Genomic DNA, 17,753 nt, shown 5'->3' on the forward strand with positions numbered 1-17,753 from the left:
TGACCTGGAATCTTGCCTGCGTCCTCCATTAGACCAGAAGTAGCTGCTATGTTAATAATGTTAGAATAAATCTATAATAATAACAGTTAATAGTCTTTAATAAATAATTATATTATTAAAATTTCATTTTTAATTACCATTGTTCCGTATATGTGTTTCCATTATTTGCCACTAGAATTAAGTTTAATCAGAGTGGGGGGTTTTGTAGGTTTGTTCTTCTTTTCCTATCTTTTTTTGTTTGAAATTTATTTAACTGTGATAAGACATAAGATCCCCCTTAACAAATTTTTAAGTGTACAATACAGTGTTGGTAACTATAAGTGCAATATTGTAGAGCAGATCTCTATAACTTGCTCGTTTTGCTTAACTGAAACTTTGTGCCCATTGATTAGCAGTATATTTGTTCTTTGATGTATCCTTAGCACATAAACCCATTTTACCTGGCACATAGTAGGGATGCAATAAATATTTGTTGAATGTTGAATAAATTTCTAAACTCATATATTTTTCATTTTAAATAACCATTAAGCATAGCATGATAATACACTATTGTGTAAATAGTGGACATTTAAAATCTAGTATTTTATTTTAATTAAGCCAGTTCTTCTGATTCTATTGTTTCTATATGCATTCTATTAGCTTTAAATAGTGTCCCATAATAGTCTTATTTTTATAAAATTGATTCTTTTAAGGAAGTTTTTGGTTTAAAGATGATGGTAGAAGCACCCAATAAGAAGATTAAATGTCATATATATATATAAATATTACCTAAACCCTTGATTGTGCCTATGGATTCTCCATTTTATATTTGTAGAGGTAGTTTTTTAACCATTTAATTTAATTTTTATTTTCTGGTACAGCCTAACTTTGCTAAAAGACATGACAGTTGATCTTTAGGTATGGCTTAATGCCCATATCTTGGGAACCTAGGTTGGAATAAAATATATTCTTGAACAGAGATAATAGCCTTTGTTAGAAATAAGCGTGCAGGGAGGAGCTTACACTGCAGAGATGACCTGGGAGAGCCACAGGACACACTCTCCGGATCCTTAGTCCTGCACTTCACGGGTGGATTGAAGCATTTGACCTAGAAAATCTAGGCACTGGACTTTGCTTTGTTTTTGGAACTCGTCAATGTGTGACAACATTGATAACTATTCTAAATCTATTTTATGTCATATGCTTGTATCTTTAAAGCTAAATTTTATAAAACACTGATACACATGCTGGTAAAAAGCAAATGCACAAAATAAAATTTATAATGTAAACAATTTGCAGTATTTTCTAGTATCTGCTAAGGCATTGAATTATTTTTAACATTAAGTGTATCTTCAAGGTGTAGTAGCAATTACATCCATAGGAAAAGAATTTAATAGGCATTTCCTTGCAAATTTAGCTATGGGCAACTATTGAAATTTTCTTGACATGTGTTTGATTTTCATTTTCCTTAGAATGTGTTACTTTGCTGAAAGCATATTCAAAGGCTAGGAAGATTGATCCCCTTGCGAGATACACTTGAAGGTTAAGTAACTACAGATCTCAGCTAATCCCGTGTAATCTGTTCTTACTAAATGGCTGTTTGCATTCCAAGCTCACCAGTTTCTGAATGCTAGGGTTTGGTTTTTACCTTTTGCTAAATAACCTCTAAAAGGAACAATGCATCTCTTAACATGTCTGGGCATTGTGCTTAGTTTCTTGGAAGGAGTGAGCTCTTCGTGTCCTTCACAGTGCACCTGCGATTATCACAGTACAAACGATGGCACGGGATCAAGGTATGCTCCTCTCCTTGCTACTAAATTTCCCATGATTCTGAGAAAAAGAACTCCAACCAGACAGCCTTCTTTTGAAGCAAATTGTTGATCAGAAATCAGGGGGAAGAAGGTTTAACTTCCATAAGCTTTAACTTAATTGTGTTAGTACAGGTTGCCCACTTTGTTGTTTTCATTTTGCACAGTTTAGCTCTTAAAAGCCCCTCAAATTATTGGAGATTCTCAAACACATTCTGTGTTACAAAAAGATTCTTTGCACTTGTATTCATAAAATGTCCGTTTCAGGAGGTCAAGCTGACGAGTGTGGCCAGCTCAGTCTGATTATAGAAAACACAAGAGGTTAGAGCCTATCAGGCAATGCGAGACAAGCCCAGGTATTTATTTGCTTCTTAGGTGTTCCGTTTCATTTTGAATGTTATTCATGCCAACTGGTTAGACCTTAGAAAGTAGGAAGGAAGAGCACGAGAGTGAAGTTAGAAAGGTTCATAATTAGAATTTTTCATTTTAAGATAGTAGAATTTACAGAGAAAAGGGGTTTGAAAGATACAAATCAACCCTGTTTGTTGCAAACACTGTAGGGCCTTACAGAAGTTATTTAACCTCTACGTTGCTTTAACATCTACCTGAGAAGTGAGAATAATTACATACTATTGATATGCATGAGTCCTTTGAGATAGAAGTTAAATGCATAAAAGGAACTCTTGTTAGCTAAACATGGTAGACCCTAATTTTTCTGGAGAGGAGATTTAATAACAAAATCAGATTTTTTGTGACTTGGTTGACGTGAACAGTGAGCTTCTTAAAGTTATTTTTTGACAGAATCACCCAATTTATGCCTTATGATTTAAAACATAATAATTAAAACATATTACTGAGTAGTTTGTCTTGGTATTATATAACATTTCCTTAACCAACTCTTGGTATCATTTTGAGAGATTCACTAGGTGGTTTAAGACAATGAGAAGAGTGTAACAAATTGAAGACCTACTTGGCAAAAGATGCATAGTAGTTAATGACTCAGGCCAAGGTACTTCTGAGAAACAATCACAAAAATGTTTCCTTCTCTGTGGTGGCCTCATCATTGATGGATTTTAGAAAAATCACAGTGTATTATTCTTGGCAAGAACGCTAGAAATGATTTAGTTTGACTGCTGTCATTTTATAAATGAAGAAACTAAACTATACAGAGACTCACTGACTTGTCCAAGGTCACAGCACTGAGCTGATGCAGTGACTGGTTGATACAGACACTGGGTCTTTCAGCTTCCAATCCAGCCTTTTTTCCATTACAGCACACTGGAATGCTGACTTAATAAGTAGAAACTGGATCACTCTGGTCTAAAGTAGCACTGAAATCTGTGGTAGAGAATAGAAATGAGGAGTAAGTGTCCGTAGAGAATTCTGATGCTTCTGTTATGGTTTTATCCTAAAGTTACAGACAGGAGATGACAACAACACTAGCTGTACATTGCGTCTTTATGCTTCTTACCTCTTTTTACATTATAGGCTGGCTTTTAAAGTTCACTGATTTAATGTGATCTGTTTTACTGGATGGCCATTTTATTCTTATTATTTACTACACGTATAATGTATTATAATTTAGTCATGCTTTGCAAAACATTTCATTGTTCATTTTCAGCAATCCAATGGGAATGAGTATATGATGGGCAGCAAATAGATCTTTATTCAGGTTAAAATGAATCTAAATTGTCTGATTCTTCATACTTTATACTCACATTGAACAGGCTTGTTTTTCTATGCCTATTTTACACGTGCCACTAAGCAAGTTCACAACGTGACTGACTCAAGGTCACTTAAGCTTGTGAGTGGTAAAAGGAATAAACTTGCAATTTCTGGTTTATTCCTTGGGGTAGAAGCAATACACGTGTCACATTGTTAAAACAGAGCTCAACTTTAACATCTAGTGTGAAGATTTGCTCTTTCCTTCTTCCCTTCCTCCCTTATATCTTTCCTTCGTTTCTTCTTCCTTCTTTCCTTCCATTCCTTTTTAAATTGTTATCCCCTTAAAAATTATCAATTTATAACTTCAACGGGATTCTTTTAAAAATGGGTCACTATCTAAAGAGGTTAAGTGTGTACTTTGGAGTTGGACAAATGTGGCTTTGAAAGATGGTTGTGTAACCCACAAGCTATGTGACCTTGGGAAGTTACCTAATGTTGGTTGGCCTCAGTTATTTTATCTGTAAAAATGAGATTGATGATAGAAATAGCAAGCATCCACTGAGTGCCTGTTATGTCTCAGGAAGGTATAAAACTTTACAGTTAACCATCCTAACAGTGTCACAACGGGAAAATGAAGTCGAAGGCTTGGTGAAGTGGCTTTCCATGGTCAAAGAGGAGGAGGCAGAGCTTAGATTTGAGCCCAGTTCAGCCTGACTCTGGAGCTGGTGCATGTACCTATTACCCAATATGTATCTCATAGGGCAGTTATGACAATAAATAAGATAATGGATGTGATGTGTTGCACAGGCCTGACACAAAGAGCTCCATTAACAGTAGGTTGAACCACATGAACCTGTTTCTATTTGATCATTTTTAACCCACAAGAATGGCCATTTCATATGGTTCAACCTGGAAGGTGATGATGAATTATTAATGAATAGGTCAGAGAGGCTGAAGAGATACTTTGTGAAAACCAGTAAGGGTTGAAAAATTGATGCATGATTCATTTAAGTATTGTTTTTTCAAATGGGTCTCGGAAAGCAGGTTTCCTTCCACTGCTCTTGTTGTGACACTAGGTCTGTGCTATGTAATGACCTGGATATGAACGAGGTCCCTGTGAACTTGCCCGCGGACACTGTGAAGCTGCGCATAGAGAAGACCGTCATCCGCAGAATCCCCGCCGAGGCCTTCTATTACCTGGTGCAGCTCCAGTACCTCTGGGTGACTTACAATTCTGTGGCCAGCCTTGAGGCCAGAAGCTTTTACAACCTGCGGCAACTGCATGAGTTACGCTTGGATGGGAATTCTCTGGCTGCTTTCCCTTGGGCATCTCTGCTGGACATGCCCCATCTAAGGACCCTGGATTTGCACAATAACAGAATAACCCGTGTGCCAAATGCAGCAGTCAGGTACCTGAAGAACCTCGCCTACTTGGATTTATCCAGCAACAAACTGACCACACTGCCTCCAGAATTCCTGGAGAGCTGGTCCCACGTGCTTACAACATCATCCGGAAGCCTGGACCTTTCACCACGAAGAATTATTCTTGGTAAGCTCATAAGCCTCTGTGCTTCTCTCTGCGGTCCAAATGATTTGCTCAGCCCACCTTCAACTGTGACGTCTTTTCGTATTTGTTGAATTTGGTTTCTTGCACTCTACTCACACGTTTAATAGAATAGTACTTTAGCAGTTGACTTGGTCAGTTTACCCTGTGTAAGGTGTAATAGCTGTGTGTGTGTGTGTGTGTGTGTGTGTATGTGTGTGTGTGTGTGTGTGTGTGTTAGGAGGGAGGGGAGTTGGCCTCGTAAACTGAGAGACGAATGTTGCTATCAGTGAGCCTGGAACTAGGTGACAACATCTAGCAAAGTGCCCTGATTCTTCTGAGCACACCAATGCTCCATACTCCGCCACCGTCAACCTTCTGCTCTGGTTTCTTTTCAATCCTCATCAGTCTCTTCAGGAGTGGGACAGGGACATCGCCGTCTTTATGCGGTGGCAGTGGTTTAATTAGTCTGGGAGAATAGCCGCCAAATTTTCTTAAACTAAAAAGAAATGATGAAGACACTTTATTTTACTGGCCCCAGATAGATCTATGGATTTGGTCTCTTAGTTAGCTGTGATTACTGGTGTATACTTTGATCTTGACTTTGTTTGCGTTTTATGGATAGTTGTTTGGGGTTCTTAAAATGTAAACTCCTTCCAGTAAGTCTCTCTATTCTTTTTTCGTATCTTCCCACAGTGCTTTGCACGGTGCTCCGCACACAGTGAATACCCAGGAAATGCATTGGCCTGATTGAAATCAGTGAACTGAGAACCTTCTCAGGGGGCATCTGGAGGCAGGGAAGCACTTCATACTTATGTATGAGACACAAGCCTGGGCCTTTGGGCAATCAGCTTGATTTCCTAAAATTTTGTTGACCCAGTAAGGCCCTGTTGCCAATTCATAAGTTATGTCCATCAGGGCTGCAGAAGAGGTTGTCCTTCTAAGAAGGATGAAAGAACGGAGTGTTTGGCCAGTGAGATGACTTCTAAGCCTTTTGAAGTGAGAAGCAACTAGATGCTAAATTTGTGCCAGGAAACCCTGCTGACCATTATCACACAGTCAACTATTTGCTGACATAAAGTATAAAGAAAAGATAAATTTGAGATTTTTTGATAAAAAAGGAAATGCTGTGACAGCACTTACCTGGTTTAGCATTGCTTTTGTTTAAATGTAAATACATTTTAGTGCCTATGAGACCAGAACTATGAGAAATAAGAATAAGATAGAAAGAGGAAAAATCACATAAGCTTTTCTTATATCGCTACTGTTTTTCCCCAAAAATAAGACCTAACCGGAAAATGAGTCCTGGCATGATTTTTCAGAATGACATCCCCTGAACATAAGCCCTAATGCGTCTTTTGGAGCAAAAATTAGTATAAGACCCGGTCTTATTTTTATTTATTTATTTATTTTTTAAATTTATTGGGGTGACAATTGTTAGTAAAATTACATAGATTTCAGGTGTACAATTCTGTATCACAACATCTATAAATTACATTGTGTGTTCACCACCCAGAGTCAGTTCTCCTTCCATCACCATATATTAGACCCCCTATTTATTTATTTTAGCCACTAATTTTTACTCCTTATGAGTAAGTCTAATAGCTAAAAATTGTCTTAATTTAAACATTGAGCTTCTAATTCTCTACATATTTTTCCAAGTTTCTTTGGAAGCAATTTTTGTTTCTAATAGCCTTTGCCAGTGAAATAAAATCAAATTAATAAATTGCTATTAATAGGTCTCTAATAATTAGTCACTGATATTACTATGAAGGAGTAATACATAGGAGATATACATATTTTTTGTTTGTTTGTTTGTGTTTTTGTTTTTTTGTTTTTAATTGGGGAATGTTGGGGACAAGTGTTTCTCCAGGGCCCATCAGCTCTAAGTCGTTGTCCTTCAATCCAGTTGTGGAGGGCGCAGCTCAGCTCCAAGTCCAGTCGCCATTTTCAATCTTAGTTGCAGGAGGCGCAGCCCACCATCCCAAGCGGGAATTGAACTGGCAACCTTGTTGTTGAGAGCTCGCGCTCTAACCAACTGAGCCATCTGGCCACCCCTCCGGAAGTTCAGCAGCAGCTTGTTGTCTTCAATCTAGTTGTGGAGGGTGCAGCTCACTGGCCCATGTGGGAATCAAACCAGCAGCCCTGTTGTTCAGAGCTTGCGCCCTAACCAACTGAGCCATCCAGCCGCCCAGGACATCAATATTTTTCACTTGTGTGAGTTAAATCTAAATGAGAACTTAGGGATCAAATGGGAAAGGGTTATGAAATTTTATTGTCCATGGAGGTAAACAGCTTTATCTATGTTTTGGGGTTTAGATTCTTTAAAAACAGACTATTTAAAGGCAGTAACATGAAAATATTTTTGGTATAACATTAAATTAAAAAAGCAGGATTTAATTTACATAAAGCACAATTGTAACTATTTTAGAATGTGTAAAGAAAAAGATAAAAAATACAGTAGTTGATTAACTGTTGTTCTCTTTGAGCAGTGGGACATCTTTTCACTTTTTTATACTTTTAAAATATTTTGCAATGATCATGCATTACTTTTAAAGTAATGATAATGTCATCATAACGAGTAACAAAAAGATATTTTGAAACATGCCCATCTGGCCTTAACAAAACCATGCCTGCTATGTAACAACAGGAGGAAGAAGGGCTAACTCTTCTTTGTGTGAGTTAGTTACACACAGAAAACTCAGTTTCTTCATCCAGAAAATGGAGATGGGAGGACTGACTCCTTCTTGCTGGTAGGACTGTAATGAGAATACATATAATGAGACATTTTATGGGACAGTCTTTAGAAGATGAGGTGGAAAGCCTCTGAGGTTATGATTCTAGATCAACCATAACCCACAGCTGCTGTGACCGAAATGGGAGTGTCTTATGAAGGAAGACTTCTCTACTTTGGTGTTTTTGTAATTTTAATTATATTTGAGTCTTCAGATTTCATCATTAAAATACAGTGATGAGGACCAGTTCTAGATTTTCTAGAACTCCATGTTTAACTGTAGTAATTATCTTTCTAGGTGCTTTGTGAAATTTACTCTTGTACTATAATAAGTGGGATACATTCTGCTTTTATTTAATTTTTATTGTCTTGTGTTTATGATTGTTAAAAGGTGGAGGTTCTGTTTATAATAATAGCAATGGTAATATTGATGGAGGGCTTACTCAGGGCAAAGCCCAGCTCTTATACTTTACAGATATATCTTCTTCCAGTCTCACATTCACCCTGTGGTAAGTACCATTTCATCCCCCTTTTATAGGTGAGGAACCGAGGCACAAGTTAAGCCGCTTGCCCATATTCACTCACCATATAGTGATGGAGCTGGGGTATGATTACAGGCTCTTTGGCCCCAGAACCCATGCTCTTCCGTACTCCTTTGTAATTCCAGGTTTGGTATGTAATAATACCCAACATGGGCTGCTACCCACCCTCAGGTCAGCCTGCTCCACGCTTGGAGTGCGCTTTCTTACAAATAAAACTTGCTTTCTGCAACTTGCTTTTTAAAAAGTGAATAAATACATATAAAAAAATAATAATACCAGACTTATTTTCCTCACATGTGCATTACTTTACCTAGCTCTCTAAATCCTGTATTTATTTAATAAAAATCTAGGGACAGGCTTTTCCATTACTCTCTCTTCTACATGAGTGAAAATTTCAACTTCACAAAATTGTCCTTTAACGTATCCATAAAAACATAATCTGGTGTCCTGCAAGTAAACATTTAAATTAACTATGAAACTAGATTAGACTTCTGATTTGCAATACAGGTAAATTTCCATGGCTTCTTTCTCCGGAAAAAGCAAATATTTACACAGGCAGACTCCATAAGGCCTGACACTGTTTATCTTGGAGGAAAATGTCTGCAGTAGGAGACGTCATAGAATGCTTTTGTGGGTGCTTTTTCCTGTTACCCAAATTACTCAATTGCAAACGTGGGCTTTTCTCCTATTCAGATTGGAGTTCACCTGAAGGGCTGTGGCTGCCCGAGTACTCCCCCTGAATTTTCACAAGTGGCATTAATTTAATTCAACAAACACTTCTCAGTCCCGGTGAGTGTGCTTGTCCTTTGCTAGGCCATGGAGGAGACACGTGGCACACAGCTAAAACTTACTCCTGGCCAGATGCCCTTCTGAGGTCTCCCCGTGATACCTCGGCCTTCTGGAAAACCCCATGAGGTGGGTCTCCAATCATCACAACCCTCTTTTGCAGCTGGTAAAGAGGCAGAGTCAAGCTTCAGATTTACTCTATCTCCAGAGATATCATTCTTTTATTCTTTAAAGTTGTTTTTTTTTTAATTGAGGAGTTGAGGTGTAATTTGCATAGAGTGCATCTTAAGTGTATGATTTGGTAAATGATGATAAATGTGTCCCCCCACAAAACTCACACTCTCATCAAGATACAGAATAATTTCACCACCCTGGAAAGATCCCCTGTGACCCTTCTCAGTCAATCTCCTCCCATCCCAGGCAACCATTATTTTTATTTCTATCCCCATATGTTAATTTTGTCTGTCCTAGAATTTCATATCAATGGAGTCACATAAGAGGCACTTTTGTGCCTGGGTTCTTTTAGTCAGCGTTGTATTTTTGAGATTCATCCATGTTGTTGCGTGTATTGGTGGGTCCTCATTGCTGAGTCATTGTATTCAGTTTTAGGAATGTACCAGTTGTTCATCCTTTCTCCTGTTGTTGGACACATAAGCTGTTTCCAGTGTTTAGCTCTTATGAATTAAGCTGCTATTCACATTCTTGTGCAAAGCTTTTTGTAGCATATATTTTCATTTGTCTTGGATAAATTGTTAGTATTGAAAGTGCTAGGGAATAGGAAAACTACATATATACTGTGTTTCCCTGAAAATAAGAACTAGCCAGACAATCAGCTCTAATGCGTCTTTTGGAGCAAAACTTAATATAAGACCCAGTCTTATTTTACTATAAGACCAGGTCTATAATATAATATATATAATATTGTATTAAGTTTTGCTCCAAAATACGCAATAGAGCTGATTGTCTGGCTAGGTCTTATTTTTGGGGAAACACGGTACTTTTTAAGAAACTGCTAGTTTTTGAAGAGGTTATACCATTTTACACACCCACTGGCACTGCCTAACAGTCTACTTGCTCCATATCCTCACCAATACAAGTGTCTTTTTGGTTTCAACCATTCTTGGCGGGGGTGGAGGAGGTGGTTTGGGAAGCAGTAATTCATTGTGATTTTAATTTGTGTTTCCCTGATGACTACAGATTGTCCCAATTTATGGTGGTCCAACTTATGATGGTTCAACTTACGATTTTTTCACTTTACCATGGTGCAAAAGCAATACAAATTCAGTAGATACTTTGAATTTTCATCTTTTCCTGGGCTAGCGACATGTGGTAGTAAGATGCTCTCTCATGATTCTGGCCAATGGCAGCGAGCCACAGCTGTCAGCCCTATGCAGTCACGAGGGTAAACAACCGATACGCTACAGTGTACTGTGTTGTTAGCGTTTTTAGGTACTATTGTGCTTTGTGTTTTCTCATCCCATCATGTCTACAAAATGTCCATCTGTGTCTCCTGCCTCTGGTGGGAGGAAGAGGAAGGCAATTAATCTTGAGATGAAACTCAAGATAATTGCCCAGCTATAGGTTAATGTAAGTGTTCTGGACATGTTTATGGTAGGCTAGGCTATGCTGTGATGTTTGGGAGGTTAGGTGTAGTACATGCATTTTTGACTTACAGTATTTTCAGCTGACTATGGGTTTATTGGGATGTGACCCCATTGTAAGTTGGTGAACATCTGTAATGGTGTTGACCAAGGTTTCAGTGCTATTAGCCACTGGTATATTTCTTTATAATTTTTTAAGGTTGGTTTTCTTTTTTATTATTGAATATAGTTCTTTTGCCAGCGCTATGAATATTTTCTCTGAATCTGTGGCTTGTCTATTCATTTTCTTTATGGTGTCTTTGGTAAGAGAGTTTTAAATTTTGATGACATCTGATTTCTCTGTTGTTGTTTTTTTTCTTAGTGCCTCTGTGTCCCATCTAAGAAATATTTGCCTACCTACAGATCACAGAGTTACTCTACTTTCTTTATCGTTTTAACTTTTACGCTTTACATTCACAGCTTTCATGCTTATGACTGTGATCCATCTCAAAATAGTTTTTAGTACAGTGTAAAGTAGGGGTTGGGGTTTATATTTTTCCAAGCAGATGTCTGGTGTTCCAGCACCATTTGTTGAAAGACTTTCCTTTGCCCCTTGAATTGTTGAACACCACTGCCTCCACAAAGCTGATTAGTGCATGGTCTTTGCTTTCAATATCTTATAGTTTGCAGAATAAATTTTGTACAGGAATTTATTGTTGACTTTTCACAAAAAAAATTAGCCCGTTTAATCCAACTACTGTAATGCCTGGAAAACATGACCTTTTTAAAAAAGGGATAAGGCAAAGTTCACCTGCCCCTCACCAAAAATATCATATAAAATTAATTAATACAAGCTACCGTGATTGTGATTGGTATATTGCCTTGAAGGAATGCAGTACAAGTAACACTTTAACTTCAGATAGTTCTTGTACCTTTGTCCCCAGAAGAAAAAACACTTGATAAATATCTTTAGCACTTAGATCACTGTTATTTGGGTTTTAAAAGTTGTGCCTTTCACCTTAGATATTTTAAAGCTGGAATAAATACGTTATTTTATTTTTGCGGGATTTAAAAATATTTTTCTGGTTTACATAACTTTTAGATATAACCAGTTGGATTGATTTTAAAAAGAATTTAGTTTCATTTTTAGCACATTTTTATAAGAGTTTCAATGTATGAAATTATTAATGTTCTAGTTACTTGGATCTTTCCCTACATAGACACTTATGCTCCAGACATCACTGCTTTGACGTTTGTTATTTGTAGATGACAGCACTTATAACTGTCAGCCAGAGCTCTAATGTTGTCAGGTGATGAAAAAATGAGTCATGGTGGAAGGAGTATTAGATGAGGAGGCTAAAACCTCTGGGACTTAGTCAGGTCTCCTTACAAAGTCAAGACAGTAATCTCTGGGTGCTTCAGTGTCCTCTGGAGTGAAATTGGAAAAATCATACTAGCTTCCTGAGGTGAGTATAAGACATACACAGGGTGGTGGAGAATGAGAGCTTTAAGATCAGCGTACTGAGATTCAACTCCTGAGTGCATCCAGTTGTGTGACCTTGAGTAGATCCCTTAACCTCCCTGAGCCTTGGTTATTCTCCTCTTTAGAGTGAGGATGATACTAATATTACCTACCTCGTGCTGTTATAGGCTTGAGGTAGACAAATCCTTTAAGATGTTTAGCGTGGGTGCGGACAATTTTCCACGGTTTCTCACATCCATGCATGTCTTGTGAGCAGAGGCAGGCACTGACTACCTTTTGTTCTGTACTATCTTTTCAAGGATGTTTGTGTAGAGAGCTGCTTTAGAAGGTAGAGGTATGTCTCCCTCCATATCCAAGGGTAGGCATGCTTACTGCCCTGTGTAATAAAGATAATGTCTCCCTCCAGAGCTGTGAGTAATAAGCTATCTTTCATCTCTGGCCAGAAATCTTGTGTCTTTCTGTCACCATCTATAAAACTGGCAAACTGGAATGAGTAGCTCACCCTAAAGTAGGGTAAAACTTAGACCCTTTACGAGTCTTGACAAGTGCAATATTTACAACATAGGAAGCAACCAGTAACCATCAACTTGTATTATTTTATAAAGAAAAAAATCTGGCATAGCAAGTATTTTGAAAGTATAAAGTATTCTACACATATTAGTTATTACATGATAGAATGAATTTGATGTTCGTTGGCAGGTTGAGTAGAATTCAAATCAATATTAGAGAACTGGTCATACATTCACAGGAGTACATGTAAGAAGAAGTTCAAAGTAATTCATCCATGAAATAAAAGAAAATTTTAAAATAGAAGATTTAAAAAAACCCAGTAAACTTTTACCAATACTGGCAGAAAAATATGAACCAGTCATGAATTGCTATTAGAATGAAAATAGACATAAATAGAAATCTAGAATTTATAATAAACAATTAAATCTTCCACCATGTTTAGAATTTTTTAAAATTACGGTTCTGTCTTTTCTCCTTAGAAATCACTGTATAATCCACTCCATCAGTAAAGAGCCACAACCACAAATCTTTCTGAGATAAATCCTTTCAACCTTGGGCTTTATGGGAAGCTGCTATGGGACCTGACCCTTAAGATCCTAGTGAGACTTCTCTCTGCCTGAAGGCTCTGAAGCCCCATCTTAGTGCCTCCAGAGATCTCAGCAACTGCTGTTATAGTCCTGTGCACCCTGGATTTGATTTTCACTCTGAAGCCCTTTCTTAATTTGAAAATTTTGGAGAGACTGGGAGGAAGAAACAGTTTTATTATTGACCCTGGCAAGTTTGGGCTCTTTTATATTTAACAGTTCGTCCTTTAGCTGTTGTCTCTCCTTTCCATTTTACTATGAGCAGCAAGAAGACACCAGGCAGCCCCTCAACACTCTTGTGTGGAAATATCCTTAGCTAGACTATTTATTGCATTGAGTATGTTTTCTACTTTCCACGGTAAGCGCAGGTGACAGTGTTGCTAAACTTCCTGCCACTCCATCACAAGGGTCCCCTTTCCTCTAGTTTCCAGTAACGTTTTCCTCACCTTCCTTTAAGGTCTGCCTGACAGCCTTCTTGAAGGACTAACACTGCGGCTTGCAACTCTGAAAGCTGAGGCAGATCCTGAAAGCACTTGGAACTGGAGTCTGTCAGCCAGTGGTACTCCTGGTTCTCGATTCTCTGTTGAAGGGAGATTTAGACAGTGCACCTGCATGGCTAGCACTTATGACATTCACACCAAGCCATGTCCTAATCTTTACCAATCTTTCCAATCTTATCTCCTGACATTGCTTGCATCTCCTTCTATGCTTTGCGACACAGAATGTGTACTACCTCCATAGTCTTCAGATCACAAACCATAATGCAGGCCGAGTTAGGTGTCTCTCAGTATCCTATACTATTTATAATAATATAAGTACTTTCAAAGCACCCTAGAAATGTCTCTATCACTATATTTATGGCATTCTGTGGCACTTGGTTTCAAATCTCGGCTCTGACACTAGCTATGTCATCAGATCATTTGGGTTCTCTGTATCTCAGCATTTTCATTTTTAAAATGGGGAATAATAATACTCTCCTCCTTATAGGATTGTTGGGATTAAGAGATCATATACAGACAAGTGCTTAGAACAAGGCCTAGGGCAGAGTAAATGCTCAGTGACTTAGCTGTGATCATTAATGAGCTGACCTGACAGGAAATGTCCAATCCAGTGGCAGGATTAGAGGGCAAAACTGACAGAGAGCTGACTCCGTTTCATCCCTCAGAGCACTTCTGTTTTAGGGAGACAGTGCAGACACCTGCTTCCCCAAGAGGCTGTGATGTGAACTGAAGCCATCAGCATAACCTTTATCAGCTTCTTCCTCCTTCTGGCTTAGGTCTGCAGGACAACCCTTGGTTCTGTGACTGTCACATTTCCAAAGTGATCGAGATGTCAAAAGTTGCTGACCCTGCCATAGTGCTTCTGGATCCGCTGATGGTGTGTAGTGGGCCCGAGCGCCTGACAGGCATTTTGTTTCAGCGCGCTGAGTTGGATCAGTGTCTGAAACCATCGGTGATGACCTCGGCCACACAGATCACGTCTACTCTGGGCAGTAATGTCCTGCTGCGGTGCGATGCCACTGGCTACCCCACCCCCCAGCTCACGTGGACGAGACCCAGCAGCTCGCCAGTTAATTACACAGGTATTTTCTTAATTCAGGCCTGTATTGAAACAAGGAGTTTTCAGAGGTCTGAATTCAATCTCATGTTTTTGGGGAGATTTGCAGTTTGTTGGTTAATCCTAAGAAATTATGCCAAGATAGTTGGGTGAAAGGAATTTGAAAGGTTCATTTTATTGGTTAATATTTTCCTCATTTTATCTGACTACATAGATGAAAATAGAGAATCTGTTTTTTTCCTTAGACAAAAACATGCCCCAGTGCATGGGTGGTTGCACGTAAGGCCTTTGTCTTGCTGTATTATCTTGGATACGGCTCACTCTAAAATGTATAACCATCACAATATTATCAAAAAGGATTTTCATACAAGATTCTGTTTTGGGGATGATTATTTAAATAACAAATTACATACAAACTTTATTATGAAGCAGAAAGTATAATTTTTGGAAATATTGGTTACATAGACTTTTCAAATTCTGCTCATACCAAGTCAATGCGTTGGCCTTAGTTTCAATAGTGATATTCTGAAGATTAAAGCAACATATTTTTAAAACTTTTAAAAATTAAATTAAATCTAGATTGAAATAATGAAACCTGATAGAATAAAAGAAAAATGTCAAGGCCTAATATTCCTACAAACTGATCATACATGGTCCATACCTTGAGGGAGTGAGTTAAATTGGGAGCTATTGGGAATACTTCTCTGTGCATTATTATTCTTTAAAAAGCTTCAGAAATCAAGATAGAATGTAAATATTTTAGATTTTAGTGTTTAGGAAAGTAAAATTCAAATTCTGCAAAAACTATATATTATTCTGCAAATAAAAGAATCCATGGCTTAACAGTTTATCTAAATTAAATACAAAATGAAAGATTGAGAATACAAATTATGACACCTTCATGGCAGAAAATGATCTGCTGTGCCCTCTGCAGATAGATGGTGTTTTATTACAACGAAAAAATATTTGGGGAAATATTTAAGTAAGGCCTTGTGATAAATGTTTTATAGAACTACAGTAAGTTAAATTTGGAAGGGATCTTTGAGATCACTTGGTCTTATTCCCTTATTTGAAAAGTACAGAATCAGAGGCCTAAAAATACTAATTGACTTATCTGAAATCACATACTACTTAGTGGACAAAAGTATAATAAAACAAAGTCTCCTAATTCTCAGGCGCATGTCTTTTAAAAATAACATTCCCCACCTGCCATATCCTAGACCTTCATATAGGTAATTTATAGAACCATCACCCATTATCAGGGATTTGCATGCGTTGTGCCATTTTCCTATTGGCTTATGGGAAAAGGATGCATGTAAAACCAAATTGTTGGCATGTTGCTTTTTTCCTTTCTTTTTTCCATATATATATATATATATATATATATATATGTCTATGTCTATGTCTATATGTATGTATGTATATGTATGTATATATGTATATATTTTTTTCCTTCCAGTAATTCAGGAATCTCCAGGAGAAGGAGTCAGATGGTCCGTAATAAGCTTGACAGGCATTTCTTACAAGGATGCTGGGGATTACAAGTGTAAGGCCAAAAATTTGGCTGGGATGTCAGAAGCTGTGGTTACTGTGACAGTGGTTGGTGTTGTCACAGCCACCATATCATCAGTCACTTCTGAAAGAAGAACTGGAGATCACCCTGACCACAAGGTTCCACCAGAATCTCGATCTGCATCTGTAACTGGTTCATTGCCATTTCCCTGGCTTTCTTCCTCCTTTTCTATCTCCCCCACTTCTGCCACTTTTCTTTCCACTCCTGCTTTGTCTCCTCCCTCTGCTGCTTCCCTGTCCTTATCTCCTTTCTTCTCCTCTATCGTTTCTTCAACTACAACACTAAGCACTAGAATGTCAACAAGCACCACTGTGGCCAGCCAGCAGTCACTCCAGTTCCACCCAGATGGGAAAAGAAATTTAAAGGTGGAGATGGGTGGCCGTAAGCTTCCCTCAGCTAGTGCAAGTAAAAAAGAAGAGCTGGCATTATTGGATCGAGCAATGCCCATGGAGACAAATGCCACGATAGAAAATCTCAGAGCAGTCAGTGAGACCAAAGAGCGTGTGACTTTGATGTGGAACATTGTCAACACCACGCATAGCTCTGAGGTGACCGTGTTATATTCCAAGTATGGTGAGAAGAACCTGCTGCTGCTGAATGCAGACTCCAGCAAGAGCCAAGTAAGCATCAGTGGCTTGGAGCCTGGTAGGCAATACATAGCATGTGTCTGTCCCAAAGGAGCACTTCCCCAGAAAGACGAATGTATCATCTTTTCCACTGACAGAGTTGAAGAAGAAAGTGATTCTCAAGGGTCATTCCTTATTGTGGTGAGCGGTACTGCCTGCGTTGTTGTCTTGCCATTGATTTTATTCCTGTTGTACAAAGTTTGCAAACTTCAGTGTAAGTCACAATCCTTCTGGGAAGATGATTTGGCAAAAGAGACTTATATCCAATTTGAGACCCTGTCCCCCAGATCTCAAAGTGTAGGGGAACTTTGGGCGCAAAGGCACAGAGATGATTCAGAAAAATTGCTGCTTTGTTCTAGGTCGAGTGTGGAATCTCAGATGACTTTTAAAAGTGAGGGTTCTAGACCAGAGTATTATTGCTAAGTAAGGTTTTATAGTTCAGGCACACATGAACCCCCAAAATTTCTTCCACAAAATTAAGATTCTGAGGGTATAGTTGACTCTCTGTTTGGGTGACTTTGAGACAGACTTTCACATCCTCCATGAAAATCACAAATGGAGTCCTTTTAACTGGGTTTTAAAAACTACCATCAGACTTCTAAACTGAAAAAACAAATAACCTTGATTTTTGTTGTGTGGAAGATGTACATAGAAATAATTTTTAAAGTAGTGCTTGATAAGTTAGAAATATAATTTTGGAAAATGTTTCAGTTCATAAAAATAAGTTCATGTGAAAATGGTCATAAAACAAGCGAAGTCTAAATTTTTAAAAGGTAGGTTTTT

At 38.1% G+C, this 17,753-nt stretch overlaps 1 protein-coding gene across 1 annotated transcript; it reads left to right on the top strand.

The window, feature by feature from the left end:
- Positions 1–1,656: 1,656 nt before the first annotated feature.
- On the top strand, positions 1,657–17,393 carry LRIT3 (leucine rich repeat, Ig-like and transmembrane domains 3). The gene is made up of 4 exons (XM_033105371.1): positions 1,657–1,772; positions 4,529–5,001; positions 14,491–14,796; positions 16,231–17,393. Exons 1-4 carry the CDS (start codon positions 1,657–1,659, stop codon positions 17,391–17,393), a joined length of 2,058 nt encoding a protein of 685 aa, XP_032961262.1.
- Positions 17,394–17,753: the final 360 nt, after the last annotated feature.

This window comes from Rhinolophus ferrumequinum, chromosome 5 (assembly GCF_004115265.2).
Source record: "Rhinolophus ferrumequinum isolate MPI-CBG mRhiFer1 chromosome 5, mRhiFer1_v1.p, whole genome shotgun sequence".
NCBI lineage: Eukaryota > Metazoa > Chordata > Mammalia > Chiroptera > Rhinolophidae > Rhinolophus > Rhinolophus ferrumequinum.